This window comes from Megascapheus bottae, chromosome 17 (assembly GCF_031878675.1).
Source record: "Megascapheus bottae isolate mThoBot1 chromosome 17, mThoBot2.hap1, whole genome shotgun sequence".
NCBI lineage: Eukaryota > Metazoa > Chordata > Mammalia > Rodentia > Geomyidae > Megascapheus > Megascapheus bottae.
Genome location: NC_143525.1, coordinates 25335028 through 25361480, shown reverse-complemented (window position 1 = coordinate 25361480; position 26453 = coordinate 25335028). Strand labels below are relative to the sequence as shown.

At 41.3% G+C, this 26453-nt stretch overlaps 1 protein-coding gene across 3 annotated transcripts; it reads left to right on the top strand.

Annotated features, from left to right (window-relative positions):
• The first annotated feature begins 54 nt into the window (after nucleotides 1–54).
• On the top strand, nucleotides 55–26453 carry Acox1 (acyl-CoA oxidase 1). Of its 3 annotated transcripts, none has more exons than XM_090350329.1 (14): nucleotides 55–261; nucleotides 520–679; nucleotides 15651–15811; nucleotides 17480–17587; nucleotides 19564–19683; nucleotides 20037–20152; nucleotides 20526–20695; nucleotides 20936–21098; nucleotides 21845–22035; nucleotides 22396–22575; nucleotides 22905–23010; nucleotides 23119–23262; nucleotides 23883–24089; nucleotides 24915–26453. In XM_090350329.1, exons 1-14 carry the CDS (start codon nucleotides 153–155, stop codon nucleotides 24963–24965), a joined length of 1986 nt encoding a protein of 661 aa, XP_090206455.1. In that variant the 5' UTR covers nucleotides 55–152; the 3' UTR covers nucleotides 24966–26453. The 3 variants fall into 3 exon arrangements, with proteins under 3 accessions (XP_090206455.1, XP_090206453.1, XP_090206456.1); XM_090350327.1 differs by lacking the exon at nucleotides 15651–15811 and adding an exon at nucleotides 8591–8751 and having other exon boundaries at nucleotides 57–261; XM_090350330.1 differs by lacking the exons at nucleotides 55–261; nucleotides 520–679 and adding an exon at nucleotides 8597–8751.

The window sequence follows — 26453 nt, the reverse complement described above, 5'->3', positions numbered from 1 at the left end:
AGGGGGGCGGACCGGCCTGCCGGGCGGGGCCTCGCGTCGCGGGGCGGGGGGGGGACCGCTCTTAAGGCCGGGCACCAGCTGGAGTGGCCCAAGTCGGACTTCGCCTCCATCGTTGCCTCTCCCTCCCTTCGCCCCCGACACTAGCCGACACCATGAATCCCGACCTGAGCAGGGAGCGGGCCTCCGCCACCTTCAACCCGGAGTTCATCACACACATCCTGGACGGGAACCCCGAGAACACCCGGCGACGTCGGGAGATCGGTGAGCGCGGCCGACCCGGCCGTCCCCGCCCCCCCCGTGTCCCCTCCCCCCCCGTGCCCCCTCCCCCCCGCGCCCCCTCCCCCCCGCCCCAGCCAGGCTTGGGACCTCAACTTGGTGAGGAGTTGAGGTTTAATGGGGAGTCTGGACTTGCCACTAGTGAGGACGTCCCATGGCTGGGCTGAAACCCATCGCCCTTGATTCAGACCTACTGCTCGAGAGAAGGTGATGTCAGTCTGTTTGTTCTTTAACTCTTCGCAGAGGACTTGATCGTGAATGACCCCGACTTCCAACATGAGGACTATAACTTCCTCACACGCAGCCAGCGTTATGAGGCGGCTGTCAAGAAAAGTGCCATCATGGTAAAGAAGATGAGGGAGTTTGGCATTGCAGACCCTGATGAAATCATGTGGTTTAAAAAGTAAGTATGGGGGCTGGAAAGGTGTCTTAGCAGTAAAGTGCTTGCCTAGCATGCATGAAGCCCTGGGATCGATTCTTCAGAACCACATACACACAAAAAGCCGGAAGTGGTTCTAGTGGTAGAGTGCTGGCCTTGAACACAGAGAGACCCAGTGACAGTATCCAGGCCCTGAGTTCAAGCCCCAGGCATAAATAAATAAGCAGATAAAAATAATAATAAAGTAGGTATGATTTACTTTGCCTGGGGCAAATATTTTAAGTCCAGACTGTACAGTTACTTGAAGGCTGTTGGTTTTTGTTGGCAGTACTATATCACTTTAAGGTTTTATGTGGAAAAATAATGTGATTTCTATGGTATCTAGCATGAATAAACATGCAAGAGTTTTCATTCTCAACTCAAAAATCTCAGAAAAAAACTAAATGGGGGCTGGGAGTTTGTCCTAGTGGTAGAGTGCTATCCTAGTATGCATGAAGACCAGGGTTCCATTCCTCGGGACCACATACATAGAAAAAGCCAGAAGTGGTGCTGTGGCTCAAGTGGTAGAGCTGTAGCCTTGAGAAAAACCCAAGGACAGTATTCAGGCCCTAAGCTCAAGTCTAGGACTGGCAAGAAAAAAAGAAAAGAAAAAACTATAAACGGTGATGTGGCTCGAGTACTAGAGCACTAGCGTTGAGAAAGCCTAAGGATAGTAGGCAGGCCCTGAGTTCAAGCTCCAGGACTGGCAAAATAAATAAGCTAATTAAAAATTATTTTGCTCCAGGTATCTTAATTTGCACTTACTTTATGTAAAATGCCTAGTCCACTGTTTTAAAAAAAAAAGGAAGCTTGCTAAATTTTTTGAATTTTGAAGGTTTTTTTTCAGTTGATGACCCCAAGACACTTTAGTACTTTGATGCAGTAGCAGATCATATTTTTATTTGCTCATGAGAATATTCATTCATAGAAGGGTGAATGAAGAACTTCAGTCAGCCTCAGAATGAATATGGAATTCTAAGAAGCCAGCATTTCTGAATATATTAAGACTAAAATAGCTGTCTTGGGCATAAGCATCTGTCTTGGTCACTTTCTTCGCCGTTTGGCTAAGATCAAGGGTATAAAAACATGCCTACTGCCAGGCACGGTTGCTCACCCCTGTAATCCTAACTAAGGGCACTGAGATCTAAGGATTGTGGTCCAAAGCTGGCCCAAAGCCAGCTGGGCACTAACTAGAGACTTTTATCTCCAATTAATCATCAGAAAACTGGAAGTGGCACTGTGGCTCAAGGGGTAGGGCAGTAGGGAGCCTTGAGCTGAAGAACTCAGGAATAACACCCAGATCCAGAGTTCAAGTCCCACAACTGGAAAAAACAAAAACTACCACAAAAAACATGCCTGCCTTCATCTTAGTGTCGGAGAAGTATGTCCTTTTTCAGACAATCTGTTCTTGTGCTTTGTAAATTATATGTAGAAATAGGGACATTTTTCTCCTTTGCCTTACTAAGTACTCTAGTACAAGATTATTTTGCCTTTAAAGCATCTCTTAGGATGCTTAGGATGATAATTCCTGAGCATCTCATGTTAGGCTTTTACATTTTACAAGAGCTCCAATATTGTTATCAATGAAGATATAATTTGGGGCCAGATGCCAGTGGCTCACAACTGTAGTCCTAGCCATTTAGGAGGCTAAGGTCTGAGAATCATGGCTCAAAGCCAGCCTGGGAAAGAAAGGCCACAGCAGTTTTATCTCCAGTTAACTCTCATAAAACCAAAAGTGGAGCTGTGGCTCAAAGTGGTAGAGTGCTATCCTTAAGTTAAAGGGACAGTAAGTACCCAGGCCATGAGTTCAAAACCCATAACTGTCGAAAACAAAACAAAAGATAAAATTTGGGGTAGGGATGTAGCTTCCATGGTAGATCACTTGCCTAGCATGTTCAAAGCCCTGGATTTAATTCCTAGCACATTAAACACAATGAAGTTGCATGAATTTTCAAGAACCAAGATGAATGAAACATGTAGTAATTATTACTCCACCCTTATACTACTACTGCCTCTAATACATTTGGTATCTGTTTTCAAGTTGATTGGTTATTATTGTGAAGATAAACTAGCTTATTGGAAAATAAGCCCTGAGTTCAAGCCCCAGGACTGGCAAAAAAAAAAAAATTTCTGAGGTAACAACAAAAAAAACCTTATTGCAGGGTGTGGTGGCTCACATTGGTAATCCTAGCTACTCAGGAGGCTGAGATCTGAGGATCAAGGTTCAAAGTTCAAAGCCAGCCTGGGCCCAAAAGAACCTGAGACTATCTCCAGTTAATCACTAGAAAATGGGAAGTGGGGCTTGGCCCAAGGGTAAGGCAGTAGCCTTGAGCTGAAGAGCTCAGGGACAGCATCCAGGATGAGTTCAAACCCTGTGACCCACCCCCCCAAATATATGTATATATATATATATATATATATTAATTATAGTGCCAGGCTCTAGTGACTCACACCTGCAGTCCTAGCTACTCAGAAGGCTGCAATCTAAGGGTCTTGTTTCGAAGCCAGCTCAGGCAGAAAAATCCGTAAGACTCATCTCCAATTAACTACCAGAAAAGTGGAAGTGATAACAGCCTTGAGCATAAAAGCTCTGAGATAGTGACCAACCCTAAGAGTTAACAAAAAAAAATTCTCTTATTACCCAAAGCACTGTACAAATGGTTCACATTTGGAATCCTAGCTAGTTAGAAAGCTTGAGATCTGAGAATTGGGGTTTGAAGCCAGCCCCCGGGAAGACAAATCCTAGAAACGATTTTTTTGTGTCATCTCATAGGGCTTGGACTCTGGGCCTGGGGATTGTCCCTGAGCTCTTCAGCTCAAGGCTACTGCCCTACCCCTTGAGCCATGCACTACTTCTGGTTTTCTAGTGGTTAATTGGAGGTAAGAATCTCACAGTCTTTATTGCCCTGGCTGGCTTTGAACAGTTATCCTCAGATATCAGCCTTCTAAGTAACTAGGATTACAGGTGTAAGCCACCACTTGTGGCTTGTTTTGTTTTGTTTTTAAGTAGATGATACAACATGTTCCAGAGTTGGGGCAGTTTTCGTCACCCATGGTAGTTCATAATGTGTAACCAGATTTGAATGAAATCACAATGAACTAGGACAGAGTTCTTTATATGAGCTAAAGATCCACGGACACCAGCCAGTTTATTTATTTATTTTTATTATTATTATCTTTGCAGCCAGGGTTTTTTTTTTTTTTTGGCCAGTCCTGGGCTTGAGCTCAGGGCCTGAGCCCTGTCCTTGGGATTTCTCAAGGCTAGAGCTCTACCACTTGAGCCTCAGCACCACTTCCAGCTTTTTTCTATGTATGTGGTACCAAGCAATCGAACCTGGGTCTTCGTGCATGCTAGGCAGGCACTCTACCACTAGGCCAACTCCCGGCCCCTTGTTTTTATTTTTTATGGGTCATGGGACTTGAACTCTGTGCTTGGGTACTGTGCCTGAGCTCTTCAGCTACCCTTGAGCCAAGTCCCACTTCCCCCCACTTCCCATTTTCTAGAGGTTAATTGGAGATAAGAGTCTCTAGTCCTGCCAGGCTCTTATCTCCAATTAACCCCTAGAAAACAGGAGGTGGGGGTTGGCTCAAGGATAGAGTGCTAGCCTTGAGCTGAAGAGCTAAGGGACAGCGCTAGGCAGAGTTCAAGCCCCAGGTTCCCCCCCCCCCAAAAGTCTTAGGTCCTTTTGTGCCTGGGAACCTTGATCCTCAGATCTCAGCCTCCTGAATAGCTAGGATTACAGGGGCGTGAGCCACCAGTTACAGCCTGGTTGTTTTTTTTGTTTTGTTTTGGTTTTTTTTTGCCAGTCCTAGGGCTTTAGCTCTGGGACTAGGCACTATCCCTGAGCTGCTTTTTTGAGTGAATCAAGCATTCTGCCACTTGCCACAATGACACTTCCATCTTTTCTGAATAGTTTATTAGAAGAAGAGAGTTTCACAGTTTAGAGAAGAGAGTTTCACGGAGTTTGCTGCTGGGCTGGCTTTGAACCTCAGTCCTCAGATTTCAGTTTCCTGAGTATCTAGGATTACAGGCATGAGCTACAAGTACTGGGCCACAGCCAGTGGTTTTGTTGTATGACATTTTTCATGTGACATATTAAAGTATAAAGTTTAATCCACCCTTTGATATTCTTCTGACATTCTTATGATACAACGGGGGGGGGGCTCAGTGTTAGATAAAAGACTTAAAATTTGTTTTGCATCAAATCAACTTCCAGCATATAATCCTATCAATTTTATAATCTCAGTTGCTCAGTTGTAACATGTTTCATGTATCTCTAAGAAAAAAATAACCATCAAACGCTAAAATACTATATTTTTTAAGGATTTAAAGCATTTCTTTTCTAACACAAAAGAAAATTTATAAGCTTGTTTTGAATTGTACTGGATATTAGTAAAATACTTGTTTAGTGTTTTCAACTTGAAGCTGGATGCCAGTGTCTCATGCCAGTAATCCTAGCTATTTAGGAGGCTTCTGTCTTGAGGGTTACAGTTCAGAGCCAGCCCAGACAGGAAAATCTACGAGATTCTTTAATTAACTGCCCTAAAATGGTAAGTGGAGATATGGAATACTAGCCCTAAGCAAAAGAGCTCAGGGATAACACCTAGGCCTTGTGTTCAAATCCCAGGACTTACCAAAAAAAAAATGTTTTTTTTTTTTTTTCAATTTGAGCATTAAAAGATCTGTTCTCTCTAGTCCTTTAAGGATATGAGACTTTACTGCTTGAGGAAAGGAATACAAATGATTTCCTAATCTTTGCTGTAACTTTATCTTTTAACTATACTGTTTGCTTTGAAAGGAAAATGACAAAATCTTATTTGAAAGCCTTTTTTTTTTTTTCTTTTGTATGTGTGCCATTTCTTGGGCTTGGACTCAGGGCCTGAGCACTGTCCTTGGGCATTCCTCAAGGCTGGCGCTCTACCTCTTGAGCCACAACACCACTTCTATCTTTTCCTGTGTATGTGGTACTGAGGAATTGAACCCAGGTCTTCGTGCATGGTAGGCAAGCACTACCAGTAGGCCACACTCCTGGCCCTCTTATTTGAAATTCTAATGAGATTTATGGTTTGTAAAGCTGGTTTCCTTGAGGTTGGAGATACAGCTCAGTGGCAGAGCACACGTTTAGCATTCTCAAGACCCGGTGTTCAATCCTTAGCATGCTAAAAAAAAATTACAAAGTTAATGGCTGGGAGTTTAGGCTCATAGGAGATTACAGGTGTGAGCCACTGACCCGGCCAGTTCTCAGAGTTTTTTGTTTTGTTTTGTTTTTGTTTGTTGTGGGGCTTGGAGTCTGGGCCTGGGCATTGTCCCTGAGCTCAAGGCTACTGCCCTACCTCTTGAGCCACCGTACCAGCACCACTTCCCAGCACCACTTCCAGGTATTCTAGCGGTTAATTGGCTATAAGAGCCTCACAGACTTTTGAGTTTGGGCTGGCTTTGAAATTCCTCAGATCTCAGGCTCCTGAGTAGCTAGGATTACAGGCATGAGCCACTGAGCCAGCCTTCAGAGTTCTTAACTAGATTACTCAGCCCTCCTTGCCTTAACATCGTACCATTTTTGGCACCTTAATTAGAGCTTTTTCTCTCAGAAATTCTGGTGGTTCTTTTCCTCTCTGTGTACTTAGAAGGGAAATGGAAATGTGTGGCAGTTGGTTTTAGAAAAAACAGAATGCCTGCCTGGAATACTGTGTGCGCCATGCTTGCCCTTGCCAGTGGTACACATGTTTGTCCATCTCACTGGGCTTTTGGTGCTTGTTTCTGTGAGAAGTACATTTTTGAATTATGGAACTTGAGTACAGGGAAATGAGATGCTGCTCACTTTTAAGTTCTTGAAAACTACCTTACCTCTTCTTTATATTTCTTCCAGTTTAAACCAACATTGGATGACAATAGAAGTCCTAGAGTATGGATTTTTTTTTCCCCCTTCCAGGTCTGGAGATTGAATCTAGGCTATCATGATTATTAAGCAAGGGCTCTACCACTTGAGCCATGCCCCTAGCTTAGATTTGTATATTTAATTATTGTTTATTTAGATGTTTACTAGTTGATTGTCTTTTGGCTTACAGGTTTGACTCAGCATCCCTGAAAAGTGATTTTCATTTTTGATTTTCTTTTTTTCCTTCTCTCTCTTCAATTTTCTCCCTCCCTTTTCTCCTCTCTAGGCCCTTGTACTAGGTAGGCCAGCACTTTACCACTGAGCTACAGTCCCCACTGAAAAATGACTTTTACCCTCAATGTATGATTGAAACTGTTGATAGCAGAGAAAACATTTTTCACTGATGCTAATGAGCAACTTTTGTTGACCTTTAAAAACATAACTTGGACACAAAAATTATTTCCTAGCTCTGTGCGATGGCTCACACCTATAATCCTAGCTATTCAGGAGGCTGAGATCTTGAGGATCCTGATTCATAGCCTGCCCAGGCACTGAAGTCTGTGAGACTCTTATCTCCAATTAACCTCCAGAAAACTAGAAGTGGTGCTGTGGCTCAAGAAGTAGGACAGTAACCTTGAGCTGAAGAGCTCAAGGACAGTGCCCAGGCCCAGAGTTCAAGTCCTACAAATGACCCCCCCCCCAAATATATATATATATATTGAGATAACATTTGTAATAATTAATTTTGGCTAATTGGAAGTACTTAAAATCTAAGAGCCTCCATGGAGAGTTGTTTCTAAAAGGGTTGTGATTTATTTAGGAAATAGGACATTAAGAGAATGTACAGTATATTTGCCACTACTTCCTTTAAAGCTGTGGGATGGCTTCAGGGCCTCCCCACAGTGGAGTGATGATCTTTTCTTCCTTCCTTGGTCCATGCTGTGCTGTTTCATTAGCCAAAATAATAAACTGGTGGTGATAGCATTTTTAGATATTCCTGAAGATGTCAAAATTGCTTACGTGATATATACACTGTACCTTAAGCTCTTTAGGTATAAAGTCAAAGTATAGCATAGGCTTTGTTTCTGGTTGCTGTGAATTGTACTGCCCTGTTCTACCATACTTCTTCATGATGAATTGAAACCTTTGAAACCCTAAGCAAAATAAGTCCCCATCCTTCCTCCTTAAGGTGTTTGCCTCAGGTATTTGGTTGCACTGATATAAAATATAGGGGTAGGCACACACACAACACTTTTGCCATCTAAAATGAAAAGGTGTGGGAAAAACAATAAAATGCAAGGAAAAAAATATATAACAGACCCTTAGTAAATCTACAGGACAATATAGCTAACGTTAACTAGTGTGTATAATCTATATTTTGATTATTTCATTATTTCCTTCATATTGGTTACTTAGATTATCTAGGAACTTTTGTTAACAATTCTACAAATAAATGTTCTGTGGGATATCTTTTGGTCTTTGAAACAAGCAAAACCTGAAAGTAATGCAAAAACAAACACTCAAACTAAAACATCTAACCCATCATAATTTGCGAGAATGTTTGTTTTTTCTCCGTTACCAGAATAGTTTCTAGTCAGCAGAAAAGGTTGTGTTGGTGACTGGTATACTGAAAAGGGGGAAGTGTTTTTTTTTGTGAGTTTGTAAGTATTTTATATCTTAAAACAAATCCAACCGGTCGACCAGCAAATAACACCAACAGAATGAATTGCTCTGTATTAAGTGTAGATCTGAAGGGAATTCTGGGAATTGGAGATGTGGCTGGGTGGTAGAATCTATGCTTGGTATATGTGAGATTCTAGGCGTTGTGGGGCTGAATCGATTCAGGGCCTGCTGTTGGCTTTTTAGATAGTAAATGGCCAGTTTTACTTTTCATAGAAAGAGGTTTCAGCTTTTCAGCCTTCATCCTGAGGGTCAAACATATTTGGCAGGAATGAATGGGTTATCAGAAGGGTACAGTTTCTAGAGTAAGGCTGAGATCCTTTTTTTTTCTCTCCTGTAGACTACAATTGGTCAATTTTGTGGAACCTGTGGGCCTCAATTACTCCATGTTTATTCCTACCTTGCTGAATCAGGGCACCACTGCTCAGCAAGAGAAATGGCTGCACTCATCCCAGCAACTCCAGATAATTGGCACCTACGCCCAAACGGAAATGGGCCACGGTTAGTCTGAATCTGAGGGTCCATGGGCAACCCATTTCAAGACTTCCAATTTAAATGAGGTGGGAGCTACTCAGTCTCATCCCTCACTAACAAAACAGAAGGAGTAAAGAAAGGGAAGGAAGATGCGTTGTGAGAATCTGGACAATTTCATTTTATTATTTGGCTGCTTTTTGATTTATGAATTGGCTTAAGAGAAATGTTTATCCTAATCTCAGTGAAGACCAGATTCTGTTTATGGTCTTGTACATTAAACACCTTACTCAACACCTGGGACCGCAGTGTCAAGCCTCATGTGCTGAATTTACAGCCTCACAAAAGGTTGCCTAGGGCAAAGACAGTAACATTAGTCCCTGGAGTATGTACATACATACACAAGTGCATTGTGTAACATGTCAGCATTTGTATTTTGTAATCTTAAAATAGCCTTTAGTAAAACATTCTCGTTTTGCTTTTTTTTTTTTTAAATCAGTATTCTTTTGGGGTATATGCCCATCCTGAGCCTTGAACTCACAGTCTGTACGTTGTCCCTGAGCTTTTTTCCTCAAAACTAGTACCAGAGCTTCACTTTTGGCTTTTGGTGATTAATTAGAAATACAAATCTCATAGACTTTTCTCCCTGGTATGACTTTGAACCACAATCCTTAGATCTCAGCCTCCTCAGTAGCTAGGATTACAGGAGTGAGCCACAAGCACCCAACATGTTTTATTTAGTATTCTTCATTGTAGATTGTAATGCATCATTTATAGGATGTGAAATATCCTGGGGCTTATTAGGCTAATGTTCTGTCTATTTAAAATATATCACATATTTTCTTTAAATTTTAAATTGAGAGTAGAAGAAATGAAATTCTGAACTTACTGATTATAAGAATAAAAATTGGGGGTTGAGAGTTTGGCCTAGTTGGTAGAGTGCTTGCCTACCATGCATAAAACCTGGTTCTATTCCTCAGTATCACATACATAGTGCAGGAAAAAAGCCAGAACTGGTGCTGTGGCTCAGGTGGTAGAGCCCTCGCTTTGAGAAAGCCCAAGACATTCAAACCCTGAGTTCAAGCCCTGGGACTGGCAAAAAAAAAAAAAAAGGAATAGAAATTGGACTCTAATCCCATGTTGCTCTAGGCAAATTTATATTTTAAATTTTCTTTCCCACATGGTTTCTAGTTCAGTATATTTTGAGCCAGTTTTGCCTTTTTGTAAGATTAATTCAAGTTTGTTTTTTCTTGACTTTTGATCATTGAAGTGTGTAACCCAGTCAGTTTGTTGGTTACTTTGTGTTATCTGATAGGATTAACTTCTGATAGGATTAGCTTCTGAAGCTACGTTAAAAAGTCTCTTGGAGCCAGGAGTTTGGCCTAGTGGTAGAGTGCTTGCCTAGCACGCATGAAGACCCAGGTTTGATTCCTCAGTACCGCATACATAGAAAAAGCCAGAAGTGGTGCTGTAGCTCAAATGGTAGAGCTAGCCTTGAGAAAGCCCAAGATCAGTGCTCAGGCCCTGACCTTTTGCCAGTCCTGGGCTTAGGCTCAGGCTAGAGCTCTACCATTTGAACCACAGCACTACTTCCATCTTTTTTCCCCATGTATATGGTACCAAGGAATCGAACCCCGGTCTTCATGCATGCTAGGCAAGTACTCTACCACTGGGCCAAACTCCTAGTCCCCTATCAGCTTTTATCTTTGCCTTCTCGAGTGTGCCTTCCTCTAAAGGCAAGCCAGGAAACCCATGTACCTTCTCTGTGCAGAGGAGGAGTTCTTCCTGAGGGTTCTGGGTTTGAAGGAGTAGCCTACAGAACTTGGTCCAGCATTGTGGTCATAATGATGACCATACATTTCTTTAGATCACAAGGTAGGTAGGATGCTTTCATGCTTGCTCTTACATATATTGACCAGTTTAATTATTGTTTAGCAATGTAAAGTTTATAGCTGTCCTAAAAGATGGCTACAATGTCTTTGTAGGTTCTCCACATACATATGTAAATATGTAACAAATCACTTTTTTTCCTTAGAACTTGTTTTTTCCTCATTGGTCTTTCTCTTACAGCTTTTCTACTGCCCTCTCCTGAGGCTACAGTACTTTCCCAAGTGATTCTCTTAGTGAACTTCCATGAGATTTTCTCCCTAGTGTTTGGGTTATTCTGGTTTCCTTATAAGCAGTGATGATATCTGTATTTGGGGGATAGAAGTGTAGCTCTAGGCATGAACAAGACTCTGGGTTTGATTCCTGGCATTTTGGGATTGTACTTTCTCAGGAGTTGTACTTTCTCAAAGATGAATATTGCATTGGCAGGAATAAATATTTTATAGTCTTTTCCTAGAACAAAGAGCCAGTTTACAATAAATGTGACACCTTAGTGTTTCTGTGTCTCCATAGCCCTATCAACATGGTCACTTTATTTTAGTAGGTAGCCAAGATTTAATTAATTAATTAATTATTATTATTTTTTTTTGGTCATGGGGCTTGAACTCAGCCTGGACGCTGTCCCTGAGCTCTTCAGCTCAAGACTATCACCCTGCCCCATGAGCCACAGCGCCGCTCCAGTTTTCTCATGGTTAATTGGAGATAGTCTCAGGTCTTTAGTGCCTGAGCTGGGTTTGAACTGCGATCCTCAGATCTCAGCCTCCTGAATAACTAGGATTACAGGTGTGAGCCACCATGCCCAGTTTAAGATTTAAAGTTTTAAATTTTCATATCAGGCCTGTACTTCTAACTAGCCTGGAGGCTGAGACTGAGAATCCAGGAGGGAAGGCAGACTAAACATAAACAGTAAGACTCTTATCTCCAGTTAGCCAGCAAAGATATGGAACCTGAGACATTGCTCAGGTGGTTGAGCACCTGGCCTTGCTTGAGTAGAGAAAGCCAAGTGAGAGTATGAGGGCCTGAGTTCAAGTCCCAGTACTGGCAAAAAATCGTTTCAGTGTTAAATTGCTAGTGAGCCTGGATATTATTATAGATTTTGATGTGCTGTTTGCATTTTCTGTGTATAAAATGAGATTTTTTCCTTCTCTTGAGTAGTAATAGAATCTGTATATTGATCTTACTGGATGGTATTGTATCTGTCTTTTTTCCACTATTATCTGCCTTGTTGAACATTTTAGTTTTGTATATTCATCATGCTTTTTCTGAGTAGTTATAAATTTTCTCCTTTTTATAACTTAGATAATTATTTTCTGTTTTCTTTTCCTTTGGTTTGGTTTAATGCTTTGACTTGTATATGATACAGTGTGCGAACAAGTTCCATATGGTTTTCTAGATTTCAAATGTCTACCCACTAATGGCTCTTTTCCTGTTCTTTCTGGCTTGCTGTAGAATTTCATAACAGTTATGAAACATTAGCTAGTACACATTATTGTTGTTATTATTATTATTTGTTTTGTTAGATGTGGGGCTTGAATTCAGGGCCTGGGTGCTGTTGTCCCTGAGCTCTTGTGCTCAAGACTAACGCTGCAACTTAGAGCCACAGCCCCACTTTTCCAGTTTTTGAGTGACTAAATTGGAGGTAAGAGTCTCTCAGGATTTTTCTTCCCCAGTCTGGCTTTGAACTACCATCCTCAGATCTCAGCCTTCTAAGTAGTTAGGATTACAGGCGTGAGCCACTGATACTCAAGTCTTGCATATTTTTTATTTGTGCTGCATTAGGAATTTGTATTTGCTCTCTTAAATTTTATTTATGCTGTGCCTTAGGTTTTAAAATAAAACTTTAGGGGTCAGGAGTTTGGCCTAGTGGTAGAGTGCTTGCCTAGCATGCATGAAGACCTGGGTTCGATTCCTTGGTACCAGATACATAGAAAAAAGCCAGAAATGGTGCTGAGGCTCAAGTGGTAGAGCTCTAGCCTTGAGAAAAAGAACCCAAGGACAGTGCTCATGCCCTGAGTTCATGCCCAGGACTGGCAAAAAAATATATAATAATAATAATAAATAAAATAAAATTTTAATATCCTGAGCTAAGTTGCTTAGCAAACTTTAAAAGTTAAAATTTGGTTCCTTTGTAAACTGTCTTTCTCTTCACTGGAGTTTCTAAGTGAATGATCTTAAGAATGTAGTTGATTTTTTTCTTTTCCCTTATTTCTATTTTTGTTCTGTTTATTATTGCTGGTGTTTTGTTGCTCTTGAGGATTATAATCATGCTGTGCATAGAGATGCTGCTATTTTAATTTTATTCCTCTCATTTGTTATTAATTGTGTGTGTGTGTGTGTCTGTGTCTGTGTCTGTGTCTGTCTGTCTCTGTCCATTGTGGACTATTAGCCTTTCCAGTCTTGTACCTTGTGAACAGAGAGATGTTATAGTTTAAAAAAAACAAAAACAAAAAACTATCACTTTGCCAATACAATGTTGGTGCTTTGGGTTTTTTTTATAAGAAGCGATTTTTAAAGTAATACTTAATCATTATTATGAATAATCAACCCATTACAACAAATACTTGGTCTAAGCTAAAAAAAGAAACTGTCCCTTTCTCCTTAACATTTCATAAGTTTTTGTTTTGTTTTGTTTTTGCCAGTCCTGGAGCTTAAACTCAGAGCCTGGACACTGTCCTTCAACACTTTTTGCTCAAGGCTTAGAGACACTCTGCCACTTTAGCCACAGCAGCACTTCTGGCTTTTTCTGTGTATGTGGTACCTAGGAATCGAACCCAAGGCTACATACATGCTAGGTGAGCAGTCTACCACTATGCTCCCGGCCCCTCAAAACAGTTTTTGATGGTAATAGTTTGATCCACTGCCCTGCTAAGTATATTTTTTGATAACACTTACTGTTATTGCACACACATCTTCACTGGTTTATGGGAACAGTGCTGGACATTCAGCCCCAGGATCTTGAGCATACTAAGCAGAAATTCCTCCAGAGTTACACTCCAAGCCTGAAACTCCTAGTTCATTTTCAATTTTTTAAGTGTATTTTGTTTGTAGTACTGAGAGTTGAACTTGTTTAAGCAAACTCTCCCACTTGAGTAACACCCTTTTATTTTTATTGTGTTTGAAAAGAGGACCTTAATAATGTTGTCTAAACTGGCCTTGAAATCTCAATCCTTCTTCCTCACTTTATTTTCTTTCTTTTAGAAAAAAAATTTTTTTTTTTTTTGCACTGGGCACAGTGGCTCATGCCTGAAATCCTAGTGATCTGAGGATTGTGGTTCAAAGCCAACGTGGGCACTAAAAAGTCCATGAGACTCTATCTCCAGTTAACCACTAGAAACAGCAAGTGATACTGTGGCTCAAGGGATAGGGCGGTAGCCTTGAGCTGAAGAGCTCAGGGACAATGCCCAGGCCCAGAGTTCAAGTCCCACGACTGACACAAAACGAGTAGTTCCAATAGTACCAAGAGGCTTTATAAGCTTTTTACCCAGTTTTTGCAGGTGATAACTTCTTGTGGAATTTCCACTTGTCATCCTTCCATGGACAGCTGTAGTTTTTTTGGTATGTCTTATATTGCACTTGTGCAATAATTTCCCCAACCACAAGACATGTAGATGATGAGCTCCATTTCTTTTTATTGGGGCTTGAACTCAGAGCATCAGACTCTCTTGCTTATGGCTGTTGTCTAACACTTGACCCATGCCTCCAGGCCAGCTTTTTTGCTACTTAATTTTATTTGTTTATTTGTTTGTTTATTTATTTATTGTGAATCATGGGGCTTGAACTGGGCCTGGGCGTTGTCCCTGAGCCCTTCAGCTCAATCAAGGCTACCACCCTACCCATGAGCCAAGCCCCACTTCCCATTTTCTAGAGGTTAATTGGAGGTAAGAGTCTCAGGTTCTTTTGTGCCTGAGCTGGCTTTGAACCTTGATCCTCAGATCTCAGCCTCCTGAGTAGCTAGGATTACAGGTGTGAGCCACCTCAGATACAGCCTCTTGCAGATTTGTTTTTTTTTCACCAGTCCTGGGGCTTGAACTCAGGGTCTGAGCACTGTCCTTGGGCTTTCTCAAGGTTAAAGCTCTACCACTTGAACCACAGTGCCACTTCCAGCTTTTTCTATAATATGCATGGTACTGAGGAATCAAACCTGTGTCTTCATGCATGCTAGGCAAGCACTCTACCACTAGGCCAAACTCCCAGCCCAAGCTTTTGTCTTTTTTAAGAAGAGTCTTAGTATGTAGCCCAAGGTGGCCTCATACCCACTATGTGAGCTGGGCTGGCCTCAAATTTTCTATCCTCCTGACTGCTGTGATTACAAGTATGCATCATATATCCAGACAATGCTTGCAAACTTTAATGGATAATAATGAACCCAGAAAATGGATTTAAGACTGAAACAAGGTGTTTATTATCATTAGAGATATTTACTATATAATTGTAATGGCAAAGTTATTATACACAAACCTGTATTTCCAATTGTTATGATTTTCACTAGAAATTGCATGCTTTTTAATTTCTGAAATGATTGAGATGAAGAGCACTGTCGATTTTTGTATTTGTTTCAGTAGTGCATGACTGACTATTTGACATGAATCTAGATCTAATACTGGATGTTCTATGGAAAAAATACCCCTCCCTAGAAGTATTAATGAATCGGAACAAAACCTTACTCTAGGGGATTGTATTGCATTCTATCTCCTTCCCATCTGAGTAAGCACTTGTGCCACCTAAATTCTATTCCATGAAATATTTCCAAATTTTTCATTTCCTTTCATTGTTAGGCTGGAGTCTCTGCCTCATGCACATAGGGTTGTGCTGTATGGGCTGTGATCTGAATGGTTCCTGCCATAGATGATGATAAGAACTGAGAATCGAAAAGTAATACAAAAAGGGGCAGTGCTCCCATCCATAATGAAGTGCACGTAACTAATCCATACTCACTGAAAGTTTTTTGTTTTTTTTCTCCTTGCTCTGTCTGTTGAAATTGTTGATTCTGTCACACCTGATGATGCTTCTCTCAAATGTCCATCCTTGGTAATTCTTCGAAGCTTTGTGCACCGCGGGCGGCCTGAACCTTTGGATCTTCACTTGGGCATGTTCCTGCCCACCTTGCTTCACCAGGCCACTGCAGAGCAGCAGGAGCGCTTCTTCATGCCAGCCTGGAATTTGGAGATCACTGGCACTTATGCCCAGACAGAGATGGGTCATGGTACAGTGTATTCCATCTACCTTCTTGGGGGGAGCAGGCTTTGCCAGCTAGGCATGTAGGGAGTGCCCACCAAATGCTAGCAAGTGCTAGTACTTCAGTATATGATAGTCTTTGTAGACAAGTTAAAGTGGCTTGTCCAGAGGTTAAGAATTATGATCAGTTATATTCCCAGTCATTTGCTTCATACTGTATGTGGAACATCGTTCTTTTTTCTCACCATCTCCACCTCTCATTCTTCAGGAGTCTAGGTGGGAATGAGGGTGGCACCTGTTCCTCTCATCACTCGTGTTACATTGGTATCTCTGCCATTCGTTTACTTCCACGAACTTCTTTCCACTCTGGGCTTTTCTTACTCAGGGCTGTCTAGTATTTTACAGGGATTTTTAAGGACTTAAAAGTGGAACACTATTTGGTTCAGTTACACATTTGAAAATATTTTGTCTTTGTTATGTTTAATGTGTTTTTTTTTTTCCTGTAAAATCTTCTTTGGTAAAGGAATTTCCTAAGTCCCTACTTTTTTGACTCCCACTCAGATCACATGTAAACTGGACATTTCTATTATTTTGCTTGTAAGTTTCTAAATATTTCCAAGTGTTCAGTGAGATCTAGTTTAATAAAAAGGTCCTCAGCTGTACTCAGTATAGTATTGTTAGAGAGAATGCCACCAAGTCATGTTTTTATAGCTTTTCAAGGAATTTTGGCAGATGTCCTGGTTTGTCTTATTTCCAGTAAATACACAAAACTGGGAACTCTTCTTTACCACATTCATGAACATTAGGATTAAGATCTGGCATTTGAAATCTGTAGGGTGGCCAGGTGACAGTGGCTCACCTGTAATCCTTGCTATTCAGGAGGCTGAAGTCTGAGGATCATGGTTCAGAGCCAGCCTGGGCGGGAAAGTCAATGAAATGCTTATCTCCAATTAACTACCAGAAAATTGGAACTGGAACTATGGCTCAAAGTGGCAGAGGACCAACTTTGAGCAGAAAAGCTCAGGGATAGTACCCAGGTCCTAAGTTCAAGTCCCATGATCCAACAACAAAAATCTGTGGGGTGAATGCCAACTTTACTGTTTTCGAATTTACTTTATCTTTAAAACAAATCAACCTTACCTTATTTTCCTCCCATTCTAGCAATCACTCTGATAGAATTCACGGCTTATAAAATCTTTATCTGAAATCTCTTCCTACCACGTATTCTTAGCAGCACATTCCAAGGTGCTGAGTTGCCAAAATTGACACACTTGAAACTTAGAGATGGGTAGTTGAATTCATGGCTTCGTTGGTAAAAACACCAGCCAGTGAGCAAAGCATCAGGTATGGAGTTTGAATCTGAGTCTTGTAACCAAAAAAAAAAAAAAAAAAAAAAAAACCAAAAAAAGAAAAGAAACTTAGAGATGGGGTAAAATGTCAGTTAGATTTGTACATTGTTACTAGCTTGGTTGTTGTTTGTACATACCTTGGTGGCTGCCTGTACATTTTCTTTTCTTGGATCTGAATAACTTACAGGTGCACTGGATCATGATAGACATGAAATGTGGGACGTGTTTCCTCTCAGATTTTGTTTTCATTAGAAATTCTAGAGCTTGAAGGACTAGGCAGAAGATCTTACCTTCAGTGATTATTTCCCCCATGCTTTATCTGAATTGAATATAATTTCTTTCCTCAGGAACTCATCTCCGAGGCTTGGAAACCACTGCCACATATGACCCCAAAACCCAAGAGTTTATTCTCAACAGTCCTACAGTAACATCCATTAAGTGGTGGCCTGGTGGACGTAAGTGAACTCTTTCAACATTTGTTGTGTATTTTGTAGAACCAGTATGAGATTATATTTAGAATTTAGAGCTTATATAAGAATATTTTTTGCAATATGGAAAAAAGACTGTACATTTTGAACTACACTAAGCTATTTCACTTCTTGTACAAGTTATATAGATTTCTGTGTTTTACATATCAGAGAAATGATTACTATCTTACATGCTTTTTAGTTTTTCATCTAAACATTTCTGTATAGTACTGTAGTTTTATGATGATATTACTTAAAACATTAACATCACTTTAAAAAGATAATGTTCCCCATCATGTTTTCCTTAGTGCTGGGGATGGAACCCGGAGCCAGCATTTGCTAGGCAGGTGTTCTACAACAGAGCTCCAGCCTTAGCCCTCTGTTTGTCATTGCTGCCTTGCCAAAACTTTGAGTTGTCTTCAGATTTTTACTATAAATAGCTTTGACATGGAATTTTTACTTAGTGTCTTCTTTCATTCTGTGTTCTTGGCTTGGGATTTATATTTCTTATGGATTTAATGTTTGGCAGATTTTTTTTTTTGCCAGTCCTGGGCTTGAGCTCAGGGCCTGAGCACTGCCCTTGGACTTTTTCAAGGCTAGAGCTCTACCACTTGATTCTCAGCACCACTTCCGGCTTTTTTCTATGTATGTGGTTACCGAGGAATCAAACCCAGCAAGCACTCTACCACTAGGCCAAACTCCCGGGCCCCTGGTTGGCAGATTTTATGAATTACGTGTGTGTGTGTGTGTGTGTGTGTGTGTGTGTGTGTGTGTGTGTGTGTGTGTGTGTGTGTGTGTGTGTACGTGCACGTATTTGCCGATCCTGGGTCTTAAATTCAGGGCCTGGGCATTGTCCTTAGGCTTTCTCAAGGCTAGCACTCTACCATTGAAGCCTCAGCACCAGATGTCATGACTTCAGTTGTTTTTTTTTGTTTTTTTTGTTTTTTTCTTTTTTGCCAGTCCTGGGGCTTGAACACAGGGCCTGAGCACTGTTCTTGGGCTTTCTCAAGGCTAGAGCTCCACCACTTCAGCCACAGCACCACTTCTAGCTTTTTCTATGTATGTGGTACCAAGGAATACCGTGGACTTTGTGCATGCTAGGCAAGCACTCTACTACTAGGCTAAACTCCTGGCCCTCAGTTTTATTTATGGCTGTGTAATACCATGGTATACATGTATCATATCTTTATGGTTTGTTTATCTGTATGTTGGTCACTCTGGCTAATTTCTCCCTTTGGCTATTGTCAGTGGTGCTGCAATAGTCCAGGCTGGCCTGAAACTGAAGATCTTTTCTCAGCTTCCCAAGTGCTGGGACATAGGCTGTGTCATCCTGCTCAGCTTGTTTATTCTGTGTGTGTGTGTGTGTGTGTGTGTGTGTGTACATGTACATACATGTACATGTACATACATGTACATGTGCCCACGCATGTATGTGCATGTGTGCATGCATAGGCTTGAACTTAGAGCCTTTTCACTCACCTTTTCTGTTCATAGCTGGCTGTCTTGAACCACTTGAACTATGTCTGAGGTTGTAATTTTTTACTGGCTAGTTGGAAATAAGAGTCTTATTTTTTTATTTTGACAAAGCCTTGAACTCAAGGCCTGGACACTGTCCTTGGACACTTTTTGCTCGAGCCTCTACCACTTGAGCCACAGCACCACTTCCATCTTTTTCTGTGTATGTGGTTCCAGTTTATGGAATCCAGGGCTTGGTAGATGCTAGGTGAGCACACTACCACTAGGCCATGCTCCTGGCCCTGAGTCAGGATTTTTTTTGTCTGCCCACACTGGCTTTAAACTTCAGATCTTAGCCTCCTGAGTAGCTGGGATTGTAAATGTCCACTACCAGTGCCTGGCTTCATATTCCCTTTAACATGCATTTGTCCATCCTTCTGATTCCAGTCTTTACAAAGGTAGTGGTATCTTACTTCTCTCCTATCTCTTTGATGTCTTTGCTGTTGCAGTTGGGAAGACTTCCAATCACGCTGTGGTTCTTGCCCAGCTCTACACTCAGGGGAAGTGCTACGGATTGCATGCCTTCATTGTGCCTATTCGTGAAATAGGAACCCACAAGCCTTTGCCAGGTAAGGATTGTTTACCTGATATCAAAGTAAAATTTGAAATGAGCACTTTTCTCTACAAAAAATATAAAGCACAAGTAAAGAAATGGATTGAAGAACACAAATGTCTCCTGGCAGCCAGACATGAGGCTGAGGAGGCTGAAGCATAAGGATTATAAATTCAAGATCATCAGATTGAGCAACTCAGACCAAGTCTTAAAATGAAATAAATAAAATAAATAAATAGAATATTACCAAAAGGCTGAGAGTATAACGTAATGGTAGAGCTTTTGCCTAGCATGTCTGTGAGGCTCTGGGTTCAATCTCTAGTACCACTACCACTCTCCTCGAAATTTATTTCCTGTTTTCTGTTGCAGGTATTTCTGTTGGAGACATCGGCCCCAAATTTGGTTATGAAGAGATGGATAATGGCTACCTGAAAATGGACAACTATCGTATTCCCAGAGAAAACATGCTGATGAAGTATGCACAGGTATGTTCAGATAGGAGGCAGCAGCAGAGGCATCCAGTGTAGGGACCATAAGAGTGCTGCAAAAGGTGATGTGTTTTTACTTTGGATGCTTTTAATTTGCATATAGCAGGGGTGCAGAACATACCTGGCTTGCTAAATCTGTGCCTTTCAAGCTTTTATGTGCCTTACCTAGAATTACCTGGAAAGTAATTATCAGGCCTTGCTCTAAGAGTTGGAGATTCATCAGGGCAGAGTAGAGTGTGGGATTTAATGTTACAAATTGCCAAATCCAGGGTATGCTGGTGCGGCAAGGACACCCATTTGCAGATCCACTGAACTGCTACTTGGGCTTGGGCTCAGAGAGAAGGATCAGCCACCCATATTGTTCTTCCAGGTGCAGCCTGATGGCACGTACGTAAAGCCTGTCAGTAACAAGCTGACCTATGGGACAATGGTGTTCGTCAGGTCCTACCTTGTAGGAGAAGCAGCTCGGTCTCTGTCAAAGGCATGCACCATTGCCATCCGATACAGCGCCGTGAGACACCAGTCTGAAATCATTGCAGGGTAAGGGTCCAATCTGAGTGGTCTGAGAATTCCCAAATGTGGATTAATGAATTGGCTTAACCCAGCATACTAAGTAGATCTTAACTCCTCATTTTTTTTATTTGTAAAATGAAGATGATAATAGTAACTTTTTACAGGGTCTCTTAAAGATTGAATAAATGAATGCAGCACAATGTTTAGACTACAACTTGGTACACAGCAAGTTCTATACTCATTTTTTTCCTTTTCTCTATAATTTAGGGATCCAGAACCACAGATTTTGGATTTCCAAACACAACAGTATAAACTATTTCCACTTCTGGCCACTGCCTATGCTTTCCAGTTTGTAGGCAGATTCATGAAAGATACCTACTATCGGGTTAATGAGGGCATCGGCCAAGGGGACCTGACAGAGTTGCCTGAGGTATGTTCACTTTGTGGGTCTTTATATTTTACCTTTCCCTTTTAGAAATATCCAGTAGAAACTATACATAGGGATTTCCTGAAAAGAACTACATGATCTTACAACTTTTTATAATTGAAAGTAGAACAAAGCCCAGTGCTAGGTGGCTCACACCTGTAATCCTAGCTACTTAGGAAGCTGAGATCTGAGGATCTCTATTCAAAGTCAGCCCAGGAATAAAAATCTGTAAGACTCTTGTCTCCAATTAACCAGGAAAACAGCTACAAGTGGAACTGTGGCTCAAGTGGCAAAGCAACAGTCTTGAGTAAAAGGGCCAAGGAAGGGTGCAAGGCCCCAAGCTCAGGCCCCATTACTGGCACAAGAAAGAAAAGAAAAAGCCAGGCACAGTGGCTCACGCCTGTAATCCTAACTACTCAGGAGGCTGAGATCTGAGGATCAAGGTTCAAAGCCAGCTTGGGCACAAAAGACTCCTATCTCCAAAGAAAGAGAAAAAAATAAAAAGTTAATGTGTCTTTTTCAGTATTTATATCGTAAGCATTAAACCATATTGGGCATTTGTCAACCAAAGGAATTTTGCCAGTAGAACAGTTTAGAAGGGAGTATGGAAGTTCCCAACTAGTTGGTGCCTGCTTCTCCAGTTGACATGCGTGGTGGTCAGTTTTGTTAGAGAAGGGTCTGCGTTTTCTTGTTGGATAGGGTCTCTTGAGTACCATAAGTAATCTCACAGCCTGTGCTTGTACCCTCAGCTTCATGCCCTCACTGCTGGACTTAAAGCTTTCACCACCTGGATAGCAAACGCTGGTATTGAAGAGTGTCGGATGGCTTGTGGTGGGCATGGCTATTCACATTGCAGTGGTATTCCCAATATTTATGTCACTTTCACCCCAGCCTGCACCTTTGAAGGAGAAAACACTGTCATGCTGCTACAGATGGCCAGGTGAGAATCAAATTCATAATAATAGCTCCATCCGTTTTCACTGATTGCTCTTGCCCTGTGTTCTCTCTTATCACCTGTAAGGCATAGATTTCCTAACCCAGGTTAGTTGCTTGGGTTTTGCATTTTTAAGAGAGTCAGTTATACAGGGAGGTGATACTTGGACATAGACATATATTCATCCAGTGTACCATGGTGAGGTACACACTAATCCCCCTCTGACTCCGTGTTGTGATGTTCTAGGTCAGTCTGTTAAGTATGAAACAGGTGTTCACATGACATGAAACCCTTTCAGAAATAAAATTACTATGAAGCCATTTCAGGAATAGAATTACTAAAAGCATGTATTCTGGTGATTTTTAGGTTCTTAATGAAGAGCTATAATCAGGTGCTCTCAGGGAAGTTGGTTGGTGGCACAGTGTCCTACCTGAATGACCTGCCCAGTCAGCGCATCCAGCCGCAGCAGGTGGCATCCCGGCCGAATGTGGTAGATATCAACAGTCCCGAAAGCCTGACTGAGGCATACAGGCTCCGTGCATCCAGGTGAGTTCACCCAGCCATCGAGCCTCTGGGTTGAGAATAGACGAGAGAAGACTTGGGAACTGTAGTTATTTTTCTGGTCGTGGGGCTTGAACTCTGGTCCTGTGCACTATCTCTGAGTTTTTTCACTCAAGGCTAGTGTTCTACCATTTTGAACCACAGTGCCACTTCTGGTTACTTAAGAGACAGAAGTCTCATGGACTTTTTCTAAGACTGGCTTCGAACTGCAATTCTCAGATCTCAGCCTCTTGACTAGCTAGGATTACAGCCATGAGCCACTAGTGCTCAGCTTCTGTGGGTCATTTTCCTTATTTTACTTTTTCTTTTAACAGATTAGTAGAAATGGCTGCTAAAAACCTTCAGACTGCACTGAGTCATAGGAAAAACAGGGAGGTGGCATGGAACCTGACTTCCGTTGACCTTGTTCGAGCAAGTGAGGTGAATGGTGGTTCTCTGCTCTTCTTGCCTGTCTTCCCCTTCTGTTCCTAGTCAATGCAGTGGATCTTTCCCAAGGATCTCATACTGCGTTGTTTTCTTTCTATCTAGGCACATTGCCACTATGTGGTAGTTAAGATCTTTGGAGAAAAACTCCTCGACATTCAAGAAAAGTCTATTCAACCTGTTTTAAAGAACTTATATCTCTTGTATTCTCTGTATGGAATCAATCAAAAGTCAGGAGATTTCCTTCAGGTCAGTATTCTCTAGTATGTTGTTTTGTTTAAGAAAAATAATTGTCTTGCTGGGTGTGGTGGCTCACCCCTGTAATCCTGACTACTCAGGAAGCTGAGATCTAAAGATCAAGGTTCAAAGCCAGCCCAGGCACAAATGGATCTGAGACTCCAGTTAACCTCTAGAAAATGGGAAGTGGGGCTTGACACAAGGGTAGAGCAGTGCAAGCCCCATGACCCACAAAAGAAGAAGAAGGAGGAAGAGGAGGAGGAGGAAAGAAAGAAAGAAAGAAAGAAAGAAAGAAAGAAAATGTCTTTGTTTTTTTTTTGGTCGGTCACGGGGCTTGGACTCTGGGCCTGAATGCTATCCCTGAGCTCTTCAGCTCAGAGCTACTGCCCTACCTCTTGAGCCACAGCCCCACTTCCCATTTTCTAGTGGTTAATAGGAGACAAGAGTCTTAGGATCTTTAGTGCCCGGGCTGGCTTTGAACTGGCTTTGAACTGCGATCCTCATATCTCAGCCTCCTGAGTAGCTAGGATTATAGGCATGAGCTACTTCGCCTGGCTTGTCATTTCTTTTATAGCTTTGTGTGGAAATGCATATCTGTATTTTATTAATTTATTTATTTGGGTTTCTTCTAGGGGAATATCATGTCAGTGTCTCAGCTTACACAAGTAAACCAGCGTATAATGGAGTTACTCACTGAAATTCGCCCCAATGCTGTTGCTTTGGTTGATGCCTTTGATTTTAAGGATATGACACTTGGCTCTATTCTTGGTCGCTATGATGGAAATGTATATGATAATTTGTTTGAGTGGGCCAAGAGATCCCCCCTGAACAAAACGGAGGTAAAAAAAAAAATGTCTTGCCACTTTGTGAGATTCTTCACATTTTTGTGGCTCTGGGCTCATACGTATTAGGCAACTACTCTGTGACATAGCAATTCTCCCAGCCCACTGAAGCTCTTCACTAAAATATGAGAGAGGAAAACAGTTCTTCACTTGAAAGCCTTGTGGCCACTTATGACAGTGGCTTTATTCACTCAAGAAGTTCAAGAGAACTAGATAGTTCCTACAATAATTAGTGTTCACATTTTTTTAAATATTTATTAACTGGACATTTTCAAACATATGCAAAAATTAAAATACCCTAGTATATATTTCCATGTACCTTTTTTCTAGCTTTAACAACTATCAAATCATTGCAACATGCTTGATAGAATCCTCCAATGCCACCCCTTCTATGTCCCACTCCCTGGGAATGGGCTTTAAAAAAAATTCAAGCCAGGGCCTGGAGTGTGGCCTAGTGGTAGAGTGCTCCACCTGGCATACACGAAGCCCTGGGTTTAATTTCTTGGTATGCAGAAAAGTTGGAAGTGGTGCTGTGGCTTAAGTGGTAGAGCATTAACCTTGAGAAAGTTCAAGGACATTGCCCTAACCCTGAATTCAAGCCCCAGGACTAGCAAAAAAAAGATGTGGTTTGACTAGTAGAATGCCAGCCATGGGCAAAAAGCCTGAGCAAGAGCTCAAAGTCCTGATTTCAATCCCTAGTACTTATGTGTGCACGCACACGTAGGTAGTGTGGATGTGGGTTCACATGTACACAATACAAATATAAATTGTTATTATACATGGCTGTTTACCAGTGTTTTTTTTCCTCTCCATTTTCTACAGGTCCATGAATCTTACTACAAGCACCTGAAGCCACTGCAATCCAAGCTTTGAAGCATCAGTCCTCAGGACAAATTCAGTGTGCTCCAGAAAGCATCTATCTGTATGCTGCTTCCTCCTCCCTTATGCACAAATCTGTGTGGAATCTTTGTCAAATTTATATAGAGCAAGTAGTGACTGACACCTATATTCTTTATATACGTTTATAATGAACAGATTTCAGAGATTAAATTTTAAAAAATAATGTGTTTAAGTGCAATTAACACTGACAGGGACTTGCTAAGCACTCAGAAAAGCTTACGATGCAGCGTGATGGCTTCCACTTGTAATGCTGCTATTGCCTACTAATAGGCCATGATTTTTTATAATTAGTAGGATTTTAACTACTAAATAACTAATTATTTTCACATTTTGATTGCTAATCACCGGTTCTGTAAGTGTTTTTAAACAAAGGTATTTTGTGTGCAGTGGAAATTCCCTATCAAATGATTCCAACCACGGGTCCTGGCTAAAAGGCAGTACTGAAGAAAATTGAGGGAAAGCAAGTAACTGGAAACCTTAACCTGAGAGTGGTGCTTGATGTTTTCTGCCTGCTTCCCTTCTCTGCAGAAGTATTGCTCCTGTCATACTACCATTTTGCAGCAAGACCTGTACACACCCAGGAATTCCCTCCAGGAGCTCTGTCATTACTCTAGCAGCACTGTACACCTTTTCTCCTCAGCTTCTTGCATAGCTCAGAACAGTTGCTCAACAGATAGCTTTTAACCATTGCTGGATCTTCAATCAGTGGTGTCTCCTTGCTCTCTTGCCCTCCCCTAATAGTGAAGAAGGAAAATGAATTATTCCATCTTAGTACAATAGGTGTAGGGATAACTCTCAGCTGTGACACTTAAGTAGTTTTGGGGACCTTACTAAAGTTCTTAAGACAATCGAGATTTTCAGTATTCTGTCGCCTTAGCACAACTGTTAAAATGATAGTTACAAAGTGTTTAGCATTAAAAAAAGAAAACATTGCCTGACGTATGAAATGGTAATCACTCTGTACAACACCTTAATAATAGAAATAAAATTACTTTAAAAAAATATATCTCATACCCAACACTGAAATGGGGGAAAAAAATCTTTCCATAGAAACCATGTATTCTGGGCCGGGAGTTTGGCCTAGTAGTAGAATGCTTGCCTAGCATGCATGAAGACCCAGGTTCAATTCCTTGGTACCACATACATAGAAAAAAGCTAGAAGTGGTGCTCAAGTGGTAGAGCTCTAGCATTGAGAAAGTCTCCAAGGACAGTGCTCAGGCCCTGAGCTCAAGCCCAGGACTGGCAAAAATAAATAAATAAATGAAAAGAAACCATGTATTCTGATGTTTGGATCGGAAAATGTAAACATTGAAAGTATGACAAAAGAATAGAGTGCCGTGCACTGTGGCTCACACCTGTAATCCTAGCCGCTCAGGAGTCTCAAATCTGAGGATCAAGGTTCAAAGCCAGCCTGGGCACTAAAGACTGTGAGACTCTTAACTCCAATTAACCACTAGAAAA

Coding starts and splice junctions, on each gene's coding strand:
- Acox1 (XM_090350329.1), top strand. CDS start 153: ATGAATCCCGACCTGAGCAGGGAGCGGGCCTCCGCCACCTTCAACCCG. Junction 15,812..17,479: donor CCAGACAGAGATGGGTCATG/GTACAGTGTATT, acceptor TTCTTTCCTCAG/GAACTCATCTCCGAGGCTTG. Junction 23,263..23,882: donor AGTCAGGAGATTTCCTTCAG/GTCAGTATTCTC, acceptor GGTTTCTTCTAG/GGGAATATCATGTCAGTGTC.